Genomic DNA, 18,349 nt, shown 5'->3' on the forward strand with positions numbered 1-18,349 from the left:
AGATGCAGCATGTAAAATATAAATACTGCAAGTTCCTGGCATGAAAAATAAAGCTAGAAACACAGGCACAGGGGAAGTTCGGTTAGATATAAGGAAGAAGGTCTTTATTGTGAAGGGTGGTGAGGCACTGGAACAGGTTGCCCAAAGAAGTTGTGAATGCTCCATCCCTGGCAGCGTTCAAGGCCACATTGGACAGAGGCTTGGGTGACATGGTCCAGTGTGAGGCATCCCTACCCCATGGTAGGGGATCGGAACGCGATGATCTTAAGGTCCTTTCATATCCTAACCTTTCTATGATTCTGTGAAATGTGAACAAAGGAGGGGGGCAAGCATCATTTTTCCTGTTTACTTTCACAAACACAGGCCAAAACTTTCCTTTTTTAGGTAACAGTTCTATTTACATATTTATACTGAATTTGAATGATCTAATAATTTTTCTAAGGCTTCCATGTTGAACCCTGACAAAGCACTTAAAAAAGGTGTGAAACTTAAATTTAAAATGGGTTCATATATGACCATATACAATAAAGTCTTACACACTACTACAGAAAAAGAAATAACATGAATTTTGGACCTGTTTGTGTTCCTACTGCAATCAGTGAAAGCTTGACCACTTATTTGAGTGAGCAAAAATATATCCCGGCCTTATTACTCTGCAGTCCCATATTACAGGATCAGGTTGTTGGATACACGAACTAATCCCATTTGTCAGTAAAAGGAGTGAATGACATTTCAGTCATGACTTTTCCGAATTTCAGCATGATCCACTCTCACCAAATGAAAGCACTTTAAGATGGGGCAGATGAAAGGCTGTGAATGAAATTAAAACCACACTGCAATTTCAGATGTACAGTGACTCATATTCTCATCTAGTTCCTGATCCCTGACAACCGTTTAGTATTTAAATATAATAAAATTATATGATTATGTTTCCAGGTGTTCATTTAAAATGTGTTCAAAACTTTAAAGCTTTATATAAAACTATCCAAATAATGTGTTGTCTGAACAATTAAATTCCTATAACTGAATTTTCCTAACATTGTCATTTTCCCCTCTATGCTTCATCCCAGTAGCGACACAGGGTAAGACACTGTCTTCCTGCTCCCAAAACCTAAGTCACTTTCCCCCTTCCTGCATCAGTACAAAAGTACAATTACTGAGAGTTTTTTTCACCAAAAATTAACTGAGGCAGGAAGACTGAAGCAGAGTTGCAGACAGAGAGGGAGACTGAAATCAAAATAAAAATGGCTCAGCAATGAGAACATTCAGCTGGGAAGTGAAAGACCACAGGTTAAATTCAGGTCCTCTGCCTAACATGGATAAAATATAAAATAACTGTGTTAAATCCTGGATGATTCTCCTAACCACTCACTGTAATTCTAGTGTGGATCCATCCTGCTTCTGCTACAACTAACATTGCTGTAGCTTATACAAACATGAGCTTGGTATGCACTAGTCATGCAATTATTTACCCTGGTTTTCAGAGTAAACTCCCTGTTAACAGGTCAATACATCTGCACAAGATACAGTCACACGGACAAGTTTCACTGCTTGCAGGATCCCACATTTGTATGAAGAACCCCTGCTGAGACTGTATTATTAAAGTGTTATAGAATTTGTGGAAAAATTCATATGTGGAAAAAACAGCAGAAAAAAGACAAATTAATCAGCATTTTGGCTTGGAAGACATTTTGTCAAAATTGACTTGTAACTAGTATCAGGGAGGAACATTTTGAGCAAGCTCCTCAATTTGAAAGATCTGTAAGATTATTGAACAAATAACTCTGATTTGCTCAGAGCTGCGCAGTCTATTTCATTAGCATACATTTGCGGACATTCTCTGATAGTTTACACATATACAAGGGAACACAACACATTTAAATATTTTAGATCCACATTACAGGGGATGGCAAACCACATTAGCCTTTTCATTTTATGGACATAGACCAGAGTCCTAGAACTACCAAATACATTCATAAAAGGCAGGAAACCAAAGAAAAGGCAACAAATCCCTTCTCCAGACTGCAAAGCAGCTGCAAAACCATTCTGTTAAGCTCCGTGGCCCTGTTGCTGACATGAGCTCTGAAAGCAGTCTTCTCCTAGTAGACGATGAGAAAATCTCCACATTACCTAACAGATTGTTGTTTAAACTATCCATCCTATCGAGTGCTTTGAAAATTAAAACCAACAGAATCTAAGTGTGTGACAGAAAATCAGTTCACACCATTTACAATAAGCACGGGCATCTTTTCCACCCCATCAAGTTTTTAAACTTTTAAACATATTTATAAGGAGAATAAATTACAGTGGTATGACAACCCTAAGCACAGCAGCCTGAATAACTGTAGCATCAAATCAATGTAATATTAACTACCTGAAAGTGAGATTAAACTGAACAGATGAGATAGATAAAGAAACCCATGCTTGCTATACTATTCTGAACATTTCATATAATTAGTCACTGTCCCTTACTAAGCTTTGAAACACTTCTACCCATAATATCTTAATATCTTAAGAGTCAGGGCCAATATGAGCATTTTAGAGAATTTTATCCTACTCTTGTTCATTGGAAAAAACATTTAGAAAAAAAATATGTCTATTTTAAAACACAACTGGCACACTCACTTTCTTTTTAGGAAATACAAGCATGTTTATCTTCCATAGTGAAGTAATTAAGATATTATTTCCATGACCAATAAAGCCCAGTAAGTCATTCATAAGCTAGCTGAAGTGGTTGGTAATTCAGTTACAGACCCAGCACCCCAAACATACAAAGCAATTACATATAGATTTAAGTTAATGAATACAGGGCTGAATATCCTTCCTCTGTTATGAAATTAAATAGTAGATTAGAGTTAAAATAAGACATTTCTTGTGCTTTGTTCTGTCACATTTAGTTGAACTGCATGTAACATTCCAACCCTCAAAAAAATCCTACTAATTTATGGGAGTCAAGTTTGGGAGCAGGTGGTGGGAGACAGTAGTAGCTAGAGCTGAACCATACCTCACTGCAGAATCACAATGAATATCTGTGCCTTGTAATTATTTATTTTGTTTACTCTCATAAAATGACCAGCCAATACATTATGTGTCTGCACATTAAATGAGATTCAGGACAGAAGTGCTAACTCTCTATACTTAATTGCTTAAATGGGAACTTTAGGGGGAAAAGGTCATTTTCCCATAAACTACCTCACTTGAGAACTTTTCTTATATAAAAAATAATCAAAGATCTGTCATGGAATAATTGTTAAACAAATGGGCAAGGCAGTGTTGCTACAGAAAGTAAAAACTGTTCTATAAAGTGAACAGTATTTTAAAGGACATCTATACCAAATTAACTGCACTTAAATAAATACAATAGCAGTATTCTAAGCATAGTTATTGATTTTAGAAGATCCAATATGAATTTGTTCAACATGTTGTTATTTAAAACCTGCTTTTACACCTTACTGTTGATCTGTTTTACAATATGGATTTACTATGTTTTTCTGATGCTTTTGTTCACTCCTTATTGTATATCCTCACAGAATTCATTACGACTCTACCCTGTGATGAATAATTCTCACCCTGGAATGACTTACTCATTTAAAAGAAAGCCCGTGTACAGTTTTAACAAGGTTACCTCTAATATGTGCTTGTAGTCAATGCAGATATTTTTAATGAATTTATTAAAATAAAACATTAAGGTTTCAAGACAAGATAATTATGTGCTCCACAAACCTACCTATTTTGTGTAAAAACATGCAGACTTTTGCCCTATACTTTTTCAGAAAGCTGAATGGCAAAAGGAATTAACCACTTGTCCACTGTTTTCTAAAAGCAGATACCACAGTATTCATGCTCTCATAAATACAATGATCAATTACAGAATAACAGAAAAACCTTTTCTGTGTCAGATATTAAAGTTCTAGTCAACCGTCATATTATAAGCCCATTCATATATTTATATATATTTGGATATATACAACTATTTTTTTTTACCTACTCAGTTATCAATTAGTGTTTTCAGTCATAGAATCATAGAATCATCTGACCTCATATTCCTTAGCTTCGGTTGCACTGATGTTGGTTCCAGAATATGAGCATGAATCATTAATATTAAAAAACCCTAGTAATTCATGCACCCTGACAGGGATGAAACACTGACTTTAAGTGATAAATTAGCTTAATAGTAAGAGCTTTGAGATAATCCTGTTCAGAAAATTAACTATAGCACATAACCAATGTTTTTATTTATGTGACATTCAAAATAATTATTTATAAGTAAGCATGTATGTACATGTATATACATATATATATATACATGTGTGTGTATACACACATAGAATAGTTAGGGCTGGAAAGGACCTTAAGATCATCTAGTTCCATCCCCCCTGCCCTGTGAGGCAGGGACACCTCACACTAGACCATGTTTTACCCTATGTTATTTCCTCCTTTAGTTTCCTAAAAATTAGTCCTACTAGCACGTATTAGAGAATTATTAATTTAAAATTGTATTTTCCTTGAGCAAATATTTTTTTTACAATTTAATCATGTTTTCACCGGAGATGCCTGGTAAATTAATTATAGTGATTATCATAATTTTCTACCTAATGTTAATAGAATAGTCTTCACCTGTTTAATGCCTTTTCAAACTAACATGTTCCATTACTATATACTTTCCAAGTAATTATCAGCTGTTCAAAAAGACTTATTTATCTGTTAAACAGGTCTTAATTATCAAAAAATATTTTATCATGAGAAACTTGATAAAAAAAACCTAATGAAATTGGTAGTAACAGTATAACTTAATGCAATGGCCCTCAGTTTAGTGTGTAACACACACTGAATAGTACAGTTTGTCTGATGAAAGCAAGGAGTTAAGTACATCCACAGCTATGTGCAGTCCATAGTCCTATCAAAGTTGGTGTAAATTAAAGCTTCTGTTAGAATAAATATTAAAATGTAGCAACTTTTTTCTATATTAAATATAAAGCATATATAAACATAGAAATATATCAAAGAGACTGAAAATCTTGGTTGATTTAAGAGCTTGATTAATATGCTACCCAAAACCTGCTATTAAACTTAACTTACTTTAACACTTCTAAGAGTAAAATATATTCAAAGCTGCATGGTAATATTTTATTTAGATACATGGACAAAATTAATGTCGTAATCACATAATAAAAACCTGAAAGGTCAAATAGTCAAATGAAACTGTTGTATTTTTATTTGCCCATATTCTGGATCATGGCTGTGTGAAGATACTCCGTGAGCCAGGAGCAAAGATGCTCAGCAGGGACAGCACTGTCACACAAAAATACCCCAGGTTTCTTCACAAGTAACTCTCAGGAGTAGAAGAATGTTTAAAATTTGCTCCAGAGCTTTATTTTGATGGGAGAAATGTTTTGAGACCAGCAAAAGCACAAGAATTCCTACTGTAGGCTACATCCTGGCTTTACTGTATCATTTTACTAAAGACATATACATCTGACCTTGCCCATTTTAAATTCAAGGGGGTACAGAACCTATTTCACATCTGCTCGTCAAGCCCAAGAAATGTTTTATAGTGAAAAGGAAATGAGAAGGTCCAGGAATACGAATGAAGTGAAACATAAGTATTTAATAAATTCTCCCTTTCTTTTAAAATCAGTTCAAATCATTCATTGTGAAATATATTTAGGCTTGGTCCACAGTAATTTTAATTCAAATAAACACATGTAAATTTCTCCCATCTTTACCACTATATGATGTATTTCTTTGCTTAGTCTTTAATAATTTTGCCAGCAGTATGCTGAATGGTATTTCTTCATGAATGCAATCTACAGCATTATATTCCAAAATGGCTCAGAAAGCCTTTGCAATGACTCCCAAGTTGCAACATGCAAGATATTCATACGTTTTCAAAGCTGCTGGTTGGAGATATAATGAAAGGATCTAAGGTTTATGCATGAATCAGCATCCCCTTGTCGTAATGTCATGGTGCAGTGATCCCTGCAGAGCTATAAGACTTGATTTAAAACAGAAAAGCTCAACACTGGCTCTTGAGCTAGCAGGATTAAACACACAAGATTGTGCATATATTACCTCTGTGCTGAAACCACTATATGAAAAACTAGTTACAGTTATTGAGATTTTATAGCACTCCATAGGAAACATCTCTTTAGGTAACTCCAATATCCTTTCAGTGCAAAACTATGTGAGTACAAAATACAACTATCCTTGTTTGTGTTGAAGGAAAAAAAATTATCTTCACCAGTTGCCTCTTCCCATGTTTTGGCAGATTTAACTATTTTTAAAAATGTCTGATGTTGCTGATGGTCATCACTTCTCCAATTAGACTAGGCTCCATTACACTGCGCTGAAGGACAATAAAGTCCAGTGGTTTGCATCCCTTCCTAGTTCCACCCTATGAATTACCTGCAGTGTTGTACCTTTGCTCCAGCTGTTGAAAGCCAAAGGTTCTGCTAGCTCTGCTACCATTTGCCTTTACCATCTAGGCTGTAATCCTCTGAATCACCAAGAATTCCCAAAAAGGGCTAAGGTTAGCCTATTTCTTTTGAAGGATGTAACAGTAGCTACCCAACAGACATTTGTCTTAATTGTGCCACCAGTCTGAAGAAAGACCGCATCACCTCTCTATTAAAACCATTCAGCCTCCTAGTGACACCGGCTTGTGAGGTGTCAAACTACAATTATATTCCAACAGCTACTGCTGAGGACCTCTCAAGACAGCTCTGCACAAGACTTGCAACAGTCCAACAAACCTACTGACTACTTGTTATGAATATATGTGAATTAAGGCTACCTACTTAAGTATATGTGAATTAATATATGTGAATTAATATATGTGAATTAAGGCTACCTACTAAGTGTGACCATTCCTCCTCTGCTATACCCATCTTCTAGCCACCTTTAAACAGCTTTCAAAGAACCCTCAGGGGTACATGACCAAGTCTCCTCTTTCCTGGACCTAATTTAAAAGTAGTACCAGCAATACAAATTGTCCATCTGGAAAACTGTTTCCTTCATGAACGAATTTAGCACAAGCGCTGACACGGTAAGTTTGACAATTCCCTCGCAGTTTTACGGTGTTTAAAGTGGAGGCTGCCGGACGGCTGTGCTTCCTGCGCGGGGCGGGACTCGGGCACTGGCAGCGGCAAGGGCACAGCCCCAGGCGGCTGCCGGGTGCCACCTGCCGGCCGCCAGGGCAGGACCGCCCGTACCTCCCGCCCCGCCGGCCGGCGGCGGGATGGGTCGGGGGTTAAAGCAGAAGCCCTAACATTCCGGTGGTCGATTTTAGACAATGTATCTATTATTGTTACGGAGGAAAAGGTCCTGACTTCTACTACGAAATAAGCCTGCCACCACGTTCCTGTGAAGGTCAGTCATCAGCTGGAGTGAAATACCTGAAGCATTCTCAGTTTCACATTATCGTACATCTCTGTGACCTCCTTTTACACCTATATTAACTGTTGATAGTGTTGCATTTGGACACAGATTCTTTGTACACCATTCTGAGAAAACTAAAAACAAAAAACAACCAATAAAATGAGATTTTTCTGTATTTTAAATGAGAACAAGCATAAAGGGTACAAAAAATATGGATCTTCCTTTACCATTTGTGCATGCACTGCTCTGCAATCACCTGCCAAATTCTGCATCTTATATGGCAAATATTTGTCTTCAGAACTCCAATCAAACCTTTCTTGGAAGGCAACCAAGGAGATACTATAGGTACTTTTTGCACATGCTTCACCAGTCAATTAAATCCAATTGACAAGATAACTTGACTAAACCATCAGCTGTGATTGAGGTGATTAAGTGTTCACATCTTAATTGGGTGCTCTTCAAACCACTTGGAAATTGAAGCCTTGGACAAGGTTCAGACAAAGGGAAATGTGGAGTACAGCTCCCTTCTGCTCAAAGTCCACCACTGCAGTCTACAGCCTACACGTGTCTCCAAGAAAGAGCTATCTCAAGAACAAGGCTGATGCAGGCAAATACTGATGAAAAACTTGCTGGGGGTGGAGAAAAATACGTAACCTTTACTTTCTCAAAGACCAGGTCGCTACAATTTTCTCTAGCATTAGTGGAAAGAAAAAGATCTAGTGCCTTATATAAGTTATTTTGAGAAGTTCAGTGACTTCATAGAACTGAGAAACTCAGAAAGACCTGTCAGTATCACAGAATGCTATCTAAACCTCTATACAACCTCTTACTTCACCAACGGGAACATACACTGCCAATGCTGATCACATGCAGTCCTGATTGCTGCAAAACCTCAATACTCATGAATACAAGAATTCCCCAGGCAACTCGCAAAATTCAGCAAAGAACCTTTATCCTGGCTGACCACATGCTCTGACTTTTTTGACTTCAGCTACGGATACTATGCCCTCCTACCCTCATACATGTCACTCAAAGCTTCTTGGGTTGAGCTCTTGCACCTATCCCCAGCGCCTGTGCCCACACACCCCTCATCAGCACCCCCAGCTAAACGATGACACTTAGAAAGGTCGCTAATAGAGGGAAATTGCTCCCGCTGACAGCTAACCTCCAGATTCAGTGTCTCTTAAATCACCTCCCTAGGAGAGAAGGGGAAACGCCTGGGGGGAGCGCGGCGCTGGGCGGCCGCTAAGCGCTAACTCGGCAGGAGCGGCCGGCACAAGAGCAGGCTCTCTTCCTCCACATCAGGGCTCAGCGGCGAAACGCGGGCACTCCGCCTCGCCCTGGGAACGTGTGCTTCACGCTCACAGCTCCATCCCCGGGGCGGGCAGCACCCGCTGCTCCCGTTGCAGCTGCCCCTTAGTGCATCGCACGGCCCTCTCGTGCAGGGTCACAGAGCACCCCGAGCGGCGGCCGCCATCACGGCGAACCCCCCGCCCGAGGGCTGTGCTCTCGGCGCCGGGGCGAACGCGACCCGGCCCCAACGCCCCGAGCCATGCACGTGCCCCGAGCCCCGCGGCACGAGGGCGGCAGGACCCGGCTTCGCCGGAGGCGGAGCCAGAGCAGAGCCTCGCCGCCCGCCCGCACAGCCCGCCGGCGGGCGACGGCCCCTGCGGGAGCCGCGAAGGCGGCGTGATGGAGCGTGGCGTAAAATGGCTGACCACCCCTCAGCTCCTCGACTGCTGTCGGGAGGGAGCCCCGGTCCTGCTCACGCTGCTTAATGAGAAGGCTCCGCGGGCGATGGGCGAGCGCTGCGGAGAGCGCCGCGGGCGCGCAGCCTTACGTAACGCGAGGGGAAGAGCTGCCGGGTGGGGGCGGCAGGAACCATTTTAAACCTGTGCGAGGGCTGGGGAGCAGCAGAGAGACCCCGCGCCACGTTTACCGGGGGGGAGACACGGGGGTGACGGGGACCGGGCGCTTCCGCACCTGCGTGGCCGCGGTGCGTAGCCCTCCTCCCGCACTCCCTCCACACACACACACACACACACACACACACCCCCCCCCGTCACACAGAGACCCCCTCACCGGCTACCCCCGCTGCGCTGTGCGCAGGCGCCCCGGCCCCGCCAGCACTAGCAGGATGTGTAGCGGAGCGTACGGTGCGCAGCGGGTGGCGGCGGCCGTTACTCACAGGCGTTGGTGACGGCGAAGCTGTTGGCCACCTCCAGGTTGTCGATGTGTGGGGTCAGCCTAAACTCCGAGGTGGAAAACTGAACCATCCCGACCCGAAACGCGCTGTACTCCTGATCGGCGCCCCTCGGGAACAGCCCCCCTGCAGGGAAACACACACACATAGGAATCAACGGGCGGGAGCACCGGCAGCGCGGGCAGCATGGGGGGCGCTTCCCCTCCCGTAGCCAGGGTACCAGTGGGCTCCAACGGGTCGGGAACCGCGGCGAAGCGATTCCGGCTACGGGTCCATTTAGCGACCGGCAGCCTCGGTGACCGAGGGGCTGGCCACGGCAGCGGGAGAGGACCCGCCGGGCGCCTTGCCGGTACCGCGGTAGGGCTGGACATGACAAGAATGCCCGAGCGAGTGGCGAGGGAGCAGGATCCCGGTGGGAAGAGAGCGGGTTCCGCCGGCACGCGGGCACCTACCGATCTGTATGCTGTTAGAATTGACCCCCCAGATCAATCCCCACAACACGGGCGCCAGGAAGACAGAAATATGCATAATCTTTTGCATTTCCAGGAAAAGTAGAGCATCCACAAAGCCACGGAAACAGCCCTTTCTTCCGCGTCGTCCTTCTCCTCCTCCGCGGGGCGTGCTCGTCAGCTAATTAGATCCTCCGAGCGAGCGGCTGGCAGGAGCAAGGGAACCGCGGCAGAACCTGCTGCCAACGACAGCCGCCGCTCCGGTCCTCGTCCCGGCTCCGGAAATAAGCGGGAAGGCTGGGGGAGGGAGCATACGGGGGTGGCCGTGTGCCGTGGAGCGGCGGCGCTGCCGCTGTGTTCCTGTGCTGCCTGAGCGCGCCCGCCGCCCTGCCCGGCCCGGCCCGGCCCGGCCCGGTCCTGCCCTCACACGCGCTCACCCGCGCTCCCTCGCACTCAACGGACGGGCGGGCGGGCAGCGCACCCGGCGAGGCGGCGGCGCGCCTGCGCGAGTAGCGGGGACCCGCGGGAGCGCGCTCCGGCCGCCCCCTCGCGCTGCGCCCCGCCCCTTCGCGCGCGGCCGCTGCCAGCCTTCAGCACCACGGACAGAGGCAGGGCGGAAGGCGGCGGGTGCGGGTCAGTGCCCGCGGCAGCCTGCGGGATTAGCCGCTCGGACCAGCCCCATTGCCTCGGGGGGGTGTCTTGTCCCCCACATCTCCCCTCGGGATGCCCCTAAAGAGCGCGTCTAAAGTTGGGTACCTCAGCCCGAGCTCCTCCACCCGCATGAGGAGCCCTCGCGTCTGCATGTCTTTCATCGGGTGGAAGTCAGAGGCACGAATCAATCACACGCCGACTTCTCTCTGTGACAGCGAGAGGTGTCAGCTTAGGTGGAAAACTGAAATGAAGGAAAAAGAAACACCACTAACCACACCCCACACGCCCCCCCCCCCCCAAAAAAAAAAAAAAAAAACAAAAACAACAAAAAACAAAGCCCCACATTTTTTCCTAGATTTTTATTTATTTCACTAGTCCTCACCAAGTTGACTTTGGGATGTAGGTATATCTGAAAAGTGTATTTTTAATTTCTGTTCCCAAATCAGAAAAGTTAATATGCAGGAAGATTTAAAGCTGTTCAGACATTTCATTTTCATGCATAATGGAGATTTTTTTTCCAAGATGGGTTCTGGCTATGTTAGCTAGACGTACTATTTCGTGCAAGCTAAATTTAACATGTTTCAGTTGGCACAAAGTCTGTTGCTATGCACCACACACACAGAGACATAGACATGCACAGACACATGCACAGCTCGTATAGAACAGGCAGTATAGTGATATTGTGACTGTGACAATGAATTTGCTATTAATTGTTCATTTGCTGGCATATTTGTAATTTTGTTGTTGTTGTTAATAAAGATGAGGAATATCCATGTAGGAAAGGATACTAATCTTTCATTGCATCTCCCTTTTTTTACAAAAAAAAATATTAAATTGTCTGAATTCCCCTTTCTAGATACAAAGCAGAGTCTTGATGCTTCAGGTATTCAGAACACATAGAAAGTAGGCAGTTTGAGGCCCTTTATCCATCACTGATTCATGATGAATTTTGTTTCATTTGAGTCATTTCACCAGCAAATTCTGTACTATTTTCTGTCTGTATCTGTGTCGTCATCTCTCTTACCAGAAAAAGAGGTGATCTTGAATAAGAGAGAAAGCTTTAACACCATGAGCTCATAGACCCCATGACATTCATTGGGTGGTATGGCAGAGTCTCTACAGCCATTCCTTGCTCTCTCCCCCAGCCTTGTCCCTCGCAAAGGTCAGGTTTTGTGCCCCTTGATACAATGGACAGCTGAATTCTGCAAAAGGAACAGTGTTGCTGTGACAATTGGTACATTAAGGTATTGGAGGAAAGCTTTTGTTCAGGTTGTCCTCACTGTGCCCTAGACAATGGGATGCACAGGCATTTGCTTTTAATAAACACCTTAATATTACCAATCTTTAACAGGAGCACAGGTATATCATAGACACACACACCTTTTTCACCCCTGTCTGAAGAATCCCCTTATGTATATCAGATGAGATTAAAATGCAGCAAAAATCTCAGCTTGAAGATTGTTTTTAATATTTAATAATGAAACAAAGAAAAAAACAACAAACCAAACAACAATTTACATTGCAGCTGCACACTGAACTAAAATATAAAAAAGATTAAAATTACTCCATATATAAAAATGAAATCTTGAAGAATCCCAGTTTTTACAGTTATAGAAAGGATTTAAATCTGTAAGCTGTTTGCTTGGGGTTTTTTGGTTGGTTGGATTGCTTTGTGTGTGTATGTGTCACAGAGACCAGTGCTATTTCATATTCACATCAAGACCTTTGTCAGATACAGTAAGAATAATTTATGGTGATATACACTTTATCTTCTTAGATAGCAAAATATTTCAAGTGAAAGACCTTCAGCACAGGACCTATAGCATAGCAGGCAGGTAAAATAAAAGTGACATGAATAAGAAGTTAATTACCAATTACAGCTGGGGGTTTTGTACACTGTTTGCGGTGAGTTAGTAACAACTGCAATGACAATCACAACTGATACCACCCAGGCTGCTGATTTTCTAATACATCCTTTTCCATTACAGAATTGTGAGTACATATGGGTATATATCATCCACAATGTGTGTGTGTGTATGTGCATCCAGATTTGTATCATCATATCAGAACATGCAGAAAGAATGCCGAATTGTGTGACCATATTCTGCTGGTGGTGTGCCAGAGAAAAAGATTTCAGCTGTGATGAGTAAGTACAAAAGGACAGCATAGACTAGTCAATCAGCAAGAAAACAGTTTAATCAGAATTTAATAGCAGGGGAAAATGCCAATAATAAAATAAAGCCTTCTTCAACTCTATTTTTTATAATAGTCTTATGCTAACTGAAAAGATGCAAGCAGGCAGAAGAGAAAAAAGAAATTTATAGGTGATAGTAATTTATGACCGTGTACTAAGAATAGACATACTCATTAACACTGTGCATAAAAAAAATCGGACTACATTACTGGGAATCACATTCAATGCTTTTTGCACAAGAAAGTGAAAAGGATCTAGCAAGAGGTAAGTAAGGATTGAAATCTTAAAAATAGAAGATTGTTATATGTATTCTTTCAAATCCATGATAAAAGGTCATATAAAAATGCATTAGTTTGGAATCTGAACAAAGCATCAACAGGAGAACTGTTAATAATAAGCATCAATCACTTGTTGAAAGGAAAATAACAGTGCAATAATAATGAAAACAATGACAGATGACAGAAGGCCAGATATCAAATAATAAGATGTCAAACGCCTAAAAAGGCTAAGTGCTTAATTCTGATTCCATAGAAGTCAGGGAGAGATTTTCTACTTAGTGCTAAGAACGCAAGATTTGATCATGGCTGTATTTGGTTTAACAGTTTCTTCTAACGGATGGCATTCTGAATGTAACATAGAAGTTAGTGAGGAAGCTGGAAAGGGCTAATGTATGTGCCAGTCAGAAATAAATATGACTTTATCAGGAAAACCTTTCCTCAACGATTCATCCTGGCACAATCTTCTTTGAGGCAGTGGCTGCAGTTCAACTAAATGAGCAAGTGTTTCACGAGGTGCACGGGAGACATGGAAAGAAACTCAGAAGTGGTTGAAGAGCAGGGAGTTTTTGCCTTGCTCTCAGAAACATTTAGTGATAACCTCATATACTCATCAAAAGAATCATTCATGAATGACTCAGTGACATGGAGTATACGCTCCAGGAAAGTAACTTTGATAATATAAAACATTTAAGGAGATAGATGCAGTAAAAAAAAAAAAACAACAAACCAACAAAACACTATTTGAATGTTGATATCAATCATATTAGAAATAAAGTTTATATTTTCTTTTGCTGTTTTAGTAATGTGCCATTAGCCATGGCAGTCAGATACCGAGAACTATATTGAATTCCTCAGCCCTGGAAAATGCTTAATTACATCAAGATTCTTTTCTAAAAATTCATGTTGAAAAAATTAAATATAAGAAGGCCCTTTACAAGAGCTCAGACTAAATAGTTTCAGTGGTCCCTACTGGCCTTATATGCCATCAATATTTGGGGTTTATATTCAGAATTATTACTTTTTCATTAGTAAAAATTTCTTGAATTACGCAGATTTTGTAGGCTGCAGAAATGCTGTACCAATATAGGAATCCTTTGGTTCTATGGCTGATCACATAATTCTTGCATTCCAAAAAGAAAAAAAAAAAATTGCTGTCTTAGGAATTTTGAAATCTGCATAACTTTTGCAAATACCAGTAAATGTAAAGAAAGAGGAAATACACATGAGAGTTTCAAGTTCCAAATCTTTCTTAAATTGTTTAGTCCCATATGTTCATTCTGGATCCCACGAGTCTTTTTAAAATAAAAAGTACATCCCGATCTGCCATGCTCATTCTGCTTCCTCTTCTGATTAGCCAACATGTACTGTTTCCATTAACAGTACATATACCCAGGGGTGACACGTACTGAGGAATGTCTTATGCTAACTTCTCTTATGCGATTCTGATGGTGAAAAAAGCAACTTCACTACCCAGTGGTATAACTGATGTAAAATAATTAGTGATAATTGGACAACTTTAAGTTCTCTTTGCTGTATAGTAGCTGTGACAGTGCAGTTTGTTACTAGCTTAGCTAACCATTATAAGAAATTTATAGCCAATTGGGATTTACTGTATTTATCTGAGCTACTTGCATCCTTGCTATTTACGAAAAACATTGTATTTATTTTGCCGATAAAATCACTTGGGTGTGTGCTGAACTATTCATACGTGTGGAAAATCTGCTATAGATTACTATTTTTTTTTTTCCTACGGAGATTATTATTAAGTCTCTGGAAAAAATAAAAGGAACACTGTCAGATTAGACTATGTGTGCTAAATCTGTAATTCCTGTCTGGCAAGGCCTTCCCTTTTCTTCCAACAGTATAAAATACTTCCATTGCTTTGTCTCAGCCCCAAGGAATACATTTCTTATCCCTGTCCTAATTTTTCCCTGTCTACCTGCTACCTCTCTTTTTCCTTGCTGTCCCCTTCCTTGCCTGATTGCCATCTGGTTTTCCAAAGCATCACCATCAGACTATTTTTCTCTCCTGTTATTTTGATTTTACCATCTCCATTCCCTCTGTGGAGCACAGCTTGTTCAATCGTGATGGTTTTTTTGCTTTACACTGTAACAGCCAGCCTTGATCCTTTCTCTTTTCATCCGCCACCTCTCCCATCTGTTCCATGAGCAATGCCAGCCTTGACTCCAGTGCTGTTTTTTATTCTTATCATGTTCTTGCTCCTTTTTCCATGCCGACATCTATGTTTGAAATATGAAGCCTGCACCCATTTTTCAGGTCAGTTCTTCATCACTGAAATTCCTCTGTAGGCCTGCATCTTTTCTGTCACTTGTGAGAAATGTATTACTCATTATTCATATTGGAAAGCCCCTTGGAGATGACAAAGACATTGGATTTCATATACTGGTGGACTGTACTCTGCTGAGGTATGATACTTGTCAAATGGCTAGTACCTGTCAAATCACTTCTCCACCTCAGTTCCCTGCATTCATGAACAACACACTAAAATGTTAAAAGGCAAATACAAGCTGACAAGAATGTTATAGCTCGCTCTCTGATGACATATCTGGGGTATGCTCTTGTTACTCATTCTCTTATTTCTACTCACTTGTGACTTGGACCTTTTTTCTGTACAACAGAAGCAATTTCCCACAAAACCACTGAGTATTTTCTTCCTTAGCAATCACAGCACCATGCAGTGATCTCACATCTTCAGAATTCCAAGTGACTACATTGAGGAGCAGGTCCAGATCAATAAATCACAGACAGATTGAAACCCATGTGCCAGTGATAATAAAAACTTTGTATATACTCTCTCAAACATTCCTTACAGCAGCACTTTATGAATATTGCAGGAAGTTGTTTCTGCAGTTGCAGTGAGTATGCTTAGGTATTATTTTGAACAAGGATACTGTACAGATACCAGACTGTGAGAAAGGGACCATGTAATGATCATTCTCATCATGGAGAAGGCAAGTTCTCTGTTTAGTGTTGCATTCAGAAAAACTAAAACTATCCATAAATATAAGCCTTCTCCACCTACCTTAGAAACCTGGAGAAATCAGCTGATCTTTTTAGGTTTTGAACCTGTTGCAAATCTGACACCTTGACAAGGTCAACGCATGTCAGGGACTTGACTTCTTTTTGTGTCCTGACAAGGTAAAGTCAGTTAATGGAAGTTCTGACAGTGGTATTGCACTGCTAGTCAATACTGTAATTTGTTTTATGACCTTGCACAGGATTCAGGATAGCATTCACACAAGCTTTGCAAAGATGATTTTCACTGCAGCATAACTAATGAACCCCTAACTTTTATGCTAAACTCCTTAATCCAAGTGAAACAGCTTCTGAAAAGATTCCACAGTGCAGGAGTAAATCTCTCTGACTTAACTTTTTGTCTGAAACAGTATCTGTATGATCAAGGCTTTGAGGCCAAGAGATCTTTGAAGAAACAGAAAAGCTGCAATGACAACACTAGCGTTAACCCTGCTTTTGGCCTGGAGAACAAATGGGTCAGGAGACACTCTAGGGGAGGGGAAAGGGCAGTATGTCACCTCTGTCCCTGGGGCTGTGATGCCCCCTTCTAAGCTAAAAGAGCACAGGAAATTTGGCTGGCTGTCAATGTAGTGAGATGTATGATGGCAACAGCCTTCTTTTTAGCTCCTTCTACAGTAAAGTAGAACAAAATCTATTGTGGTCACCAAGAAAGTAGATGAAACCTCCATTTTTCTTCTTCTGGAGGGGTGTTTCCCTTTTGAATCTTGCAGAAGTATCAGAAGGTACATGGTCATCACTTCCCATTAGTACCAAGTAGTGTGTAGTGTAAAGTGGTCATGACTGCTAACAGTCATGACCACTTTACACTAAACTGGCAGTGTAACAAAGTTTGATGTGCCCACAGGTAACTGAAAATTAGACCATAGATTCATTTATAAGCAAATTGTGTAAAGCTGTGGGGTTTATTCCTTTTTTCCTTAAATTTAAAATGTAGAATAATAAACACTTCTTTTAAAAAGAGATATCTTCATGATATAGATTTAGTTTAAAAATGGTTTTGCTATTACATTGCATTTTATTTAGATCACTTTTATAATTTTATAAGCTTGCCAGGGATTCTGTCACTAGGAAAATAAAGGGGAATTTAAGCTATAGTGAGAAAGAGATTAAACACTGATCCAAAGTTCCCTGTTGTGATTAAAAAAATAAAAAGAAAAAATTATATCAATCATACAAAAAACACTTGAGCAAATGTGAAAGTAATGTATTTTGTGACACTAATGAGTAAGACACATTGTGCTGTTGCAGAAATTATACTAGAGAGCTGAAGCACTTAGCAACATTAAAAATAAAATAAGTGGAAGGAATGGATAGAATTGCATGATACAAGGTAATAATTCCTTTCTTCAGAAAATAGCCAAAAAGTAGAAAGTTTTGTGAGGTTTTTTGTTCAATTACCCACCACAGGCATTTTACACTATTCTTTGAAAAATCCCAGCAAAATCAGGATATAAGCTTAAAAGGACTGTTGTGAAACATCAGATCTCTTATCCTTATCATTATGATCTTGAAGCAACAGAAATATATTTTGGACTCACCTTTACTTCTTTGGCATCAATAATCTTTATTTTGAGAAAATCATCTTGTCAAGAAACAGCTCACTCAGGTTATCATGGAAATGTGCACAGTTGTGCTCAACAGGAGTTTATTTTTAGTTCTGACAAACCACTCCAGTTCTTCAGTCCCAGAACTAGTTCACAGCACAGATAAGAAATATTTTTACTTTCACCTCTGCATAGCCTTATCTTCCCAGAGATTAACTGTGATAGTGTGGTGTTAAAGGCAAGTTTTTACAGCAGGGGAAAAACAAAACAAAACAAAACCAAAGCAGAAATGTAAGAAAAAAAAGAAACAATTCTTATGAGGCACTGAATTACATACTTTGGACTAGAAATGCATTTGCATCATAGTAAATGCACAGAAATAACATTCTTCTAACTGCATAATTGCTTTAAATATGGGGTTTAATAGCAGAGCTTGTAGTAGAAAAAAAATCTGCTTAATATTTGTGCCATTAAAGACAACCTAAATGACACTGCTTGTCTTTACTGAAACATAATTTGTGTTTAATGGCAAGTTGTCTTATACAGATTAAGTGCTGGAACATTACTGGAGTCTATGTAGTCGCCAGTTTAACATG

The 18,349-nt window shown here is 40.9% G+C and overlaps 1 protein-coding gene across 5 annotated transcripts in view; it reads right to left on the bottom strand.

Annotated features, from left to right (window-relative positions):
• The window catches only part of GRIA2 (glutamate ionotropic receptor AMPA type subunit 2), an 87,679-nt gene extending 77,538 nt beyond the window's left edge, over window positions 1–10,141 (bottom strand). For 2 of the 5 annotated variants that reach the window (XM_034064629.1, XM_034064628.1), the window contains exon 1: window positions 9,566–9,699. In XM_034064629.1, coding sequence (XP_033920520.1) covers window positions 9,566–9,653 — 88 coding nt within the window. In that variant the 5' untranslated portion in view covers window positions 9,654–9,699. Of the gene's footprint in view, window positions 1–9,565; window positions 9,707–10,032 lie in introns of those variants that run through there. The other 3 variants (XM_034064625.1, XM_034064626.1, XM_034064627.1) reach the window with 3 other exon arrangements.
• Window positions 10,142–18,349: the final 8,208 nt, after the last annotated feature.

Source organism: Melopsittacus undulatus, chromosome 7, assembly GCF_012275295.1.
Source record: "Melopsittacus undulatus isolate bMelUnd1 chromosome 7, bMelUnd1.mat.Z, whole genome shotgun sequence".
Taxonomy (NCBI): Eukaryota; Metazoa; Chordata; class Aves; order Psittaciformes; family Psittaculidae; genus Melopsittacus; species Melopsittacus undulatus.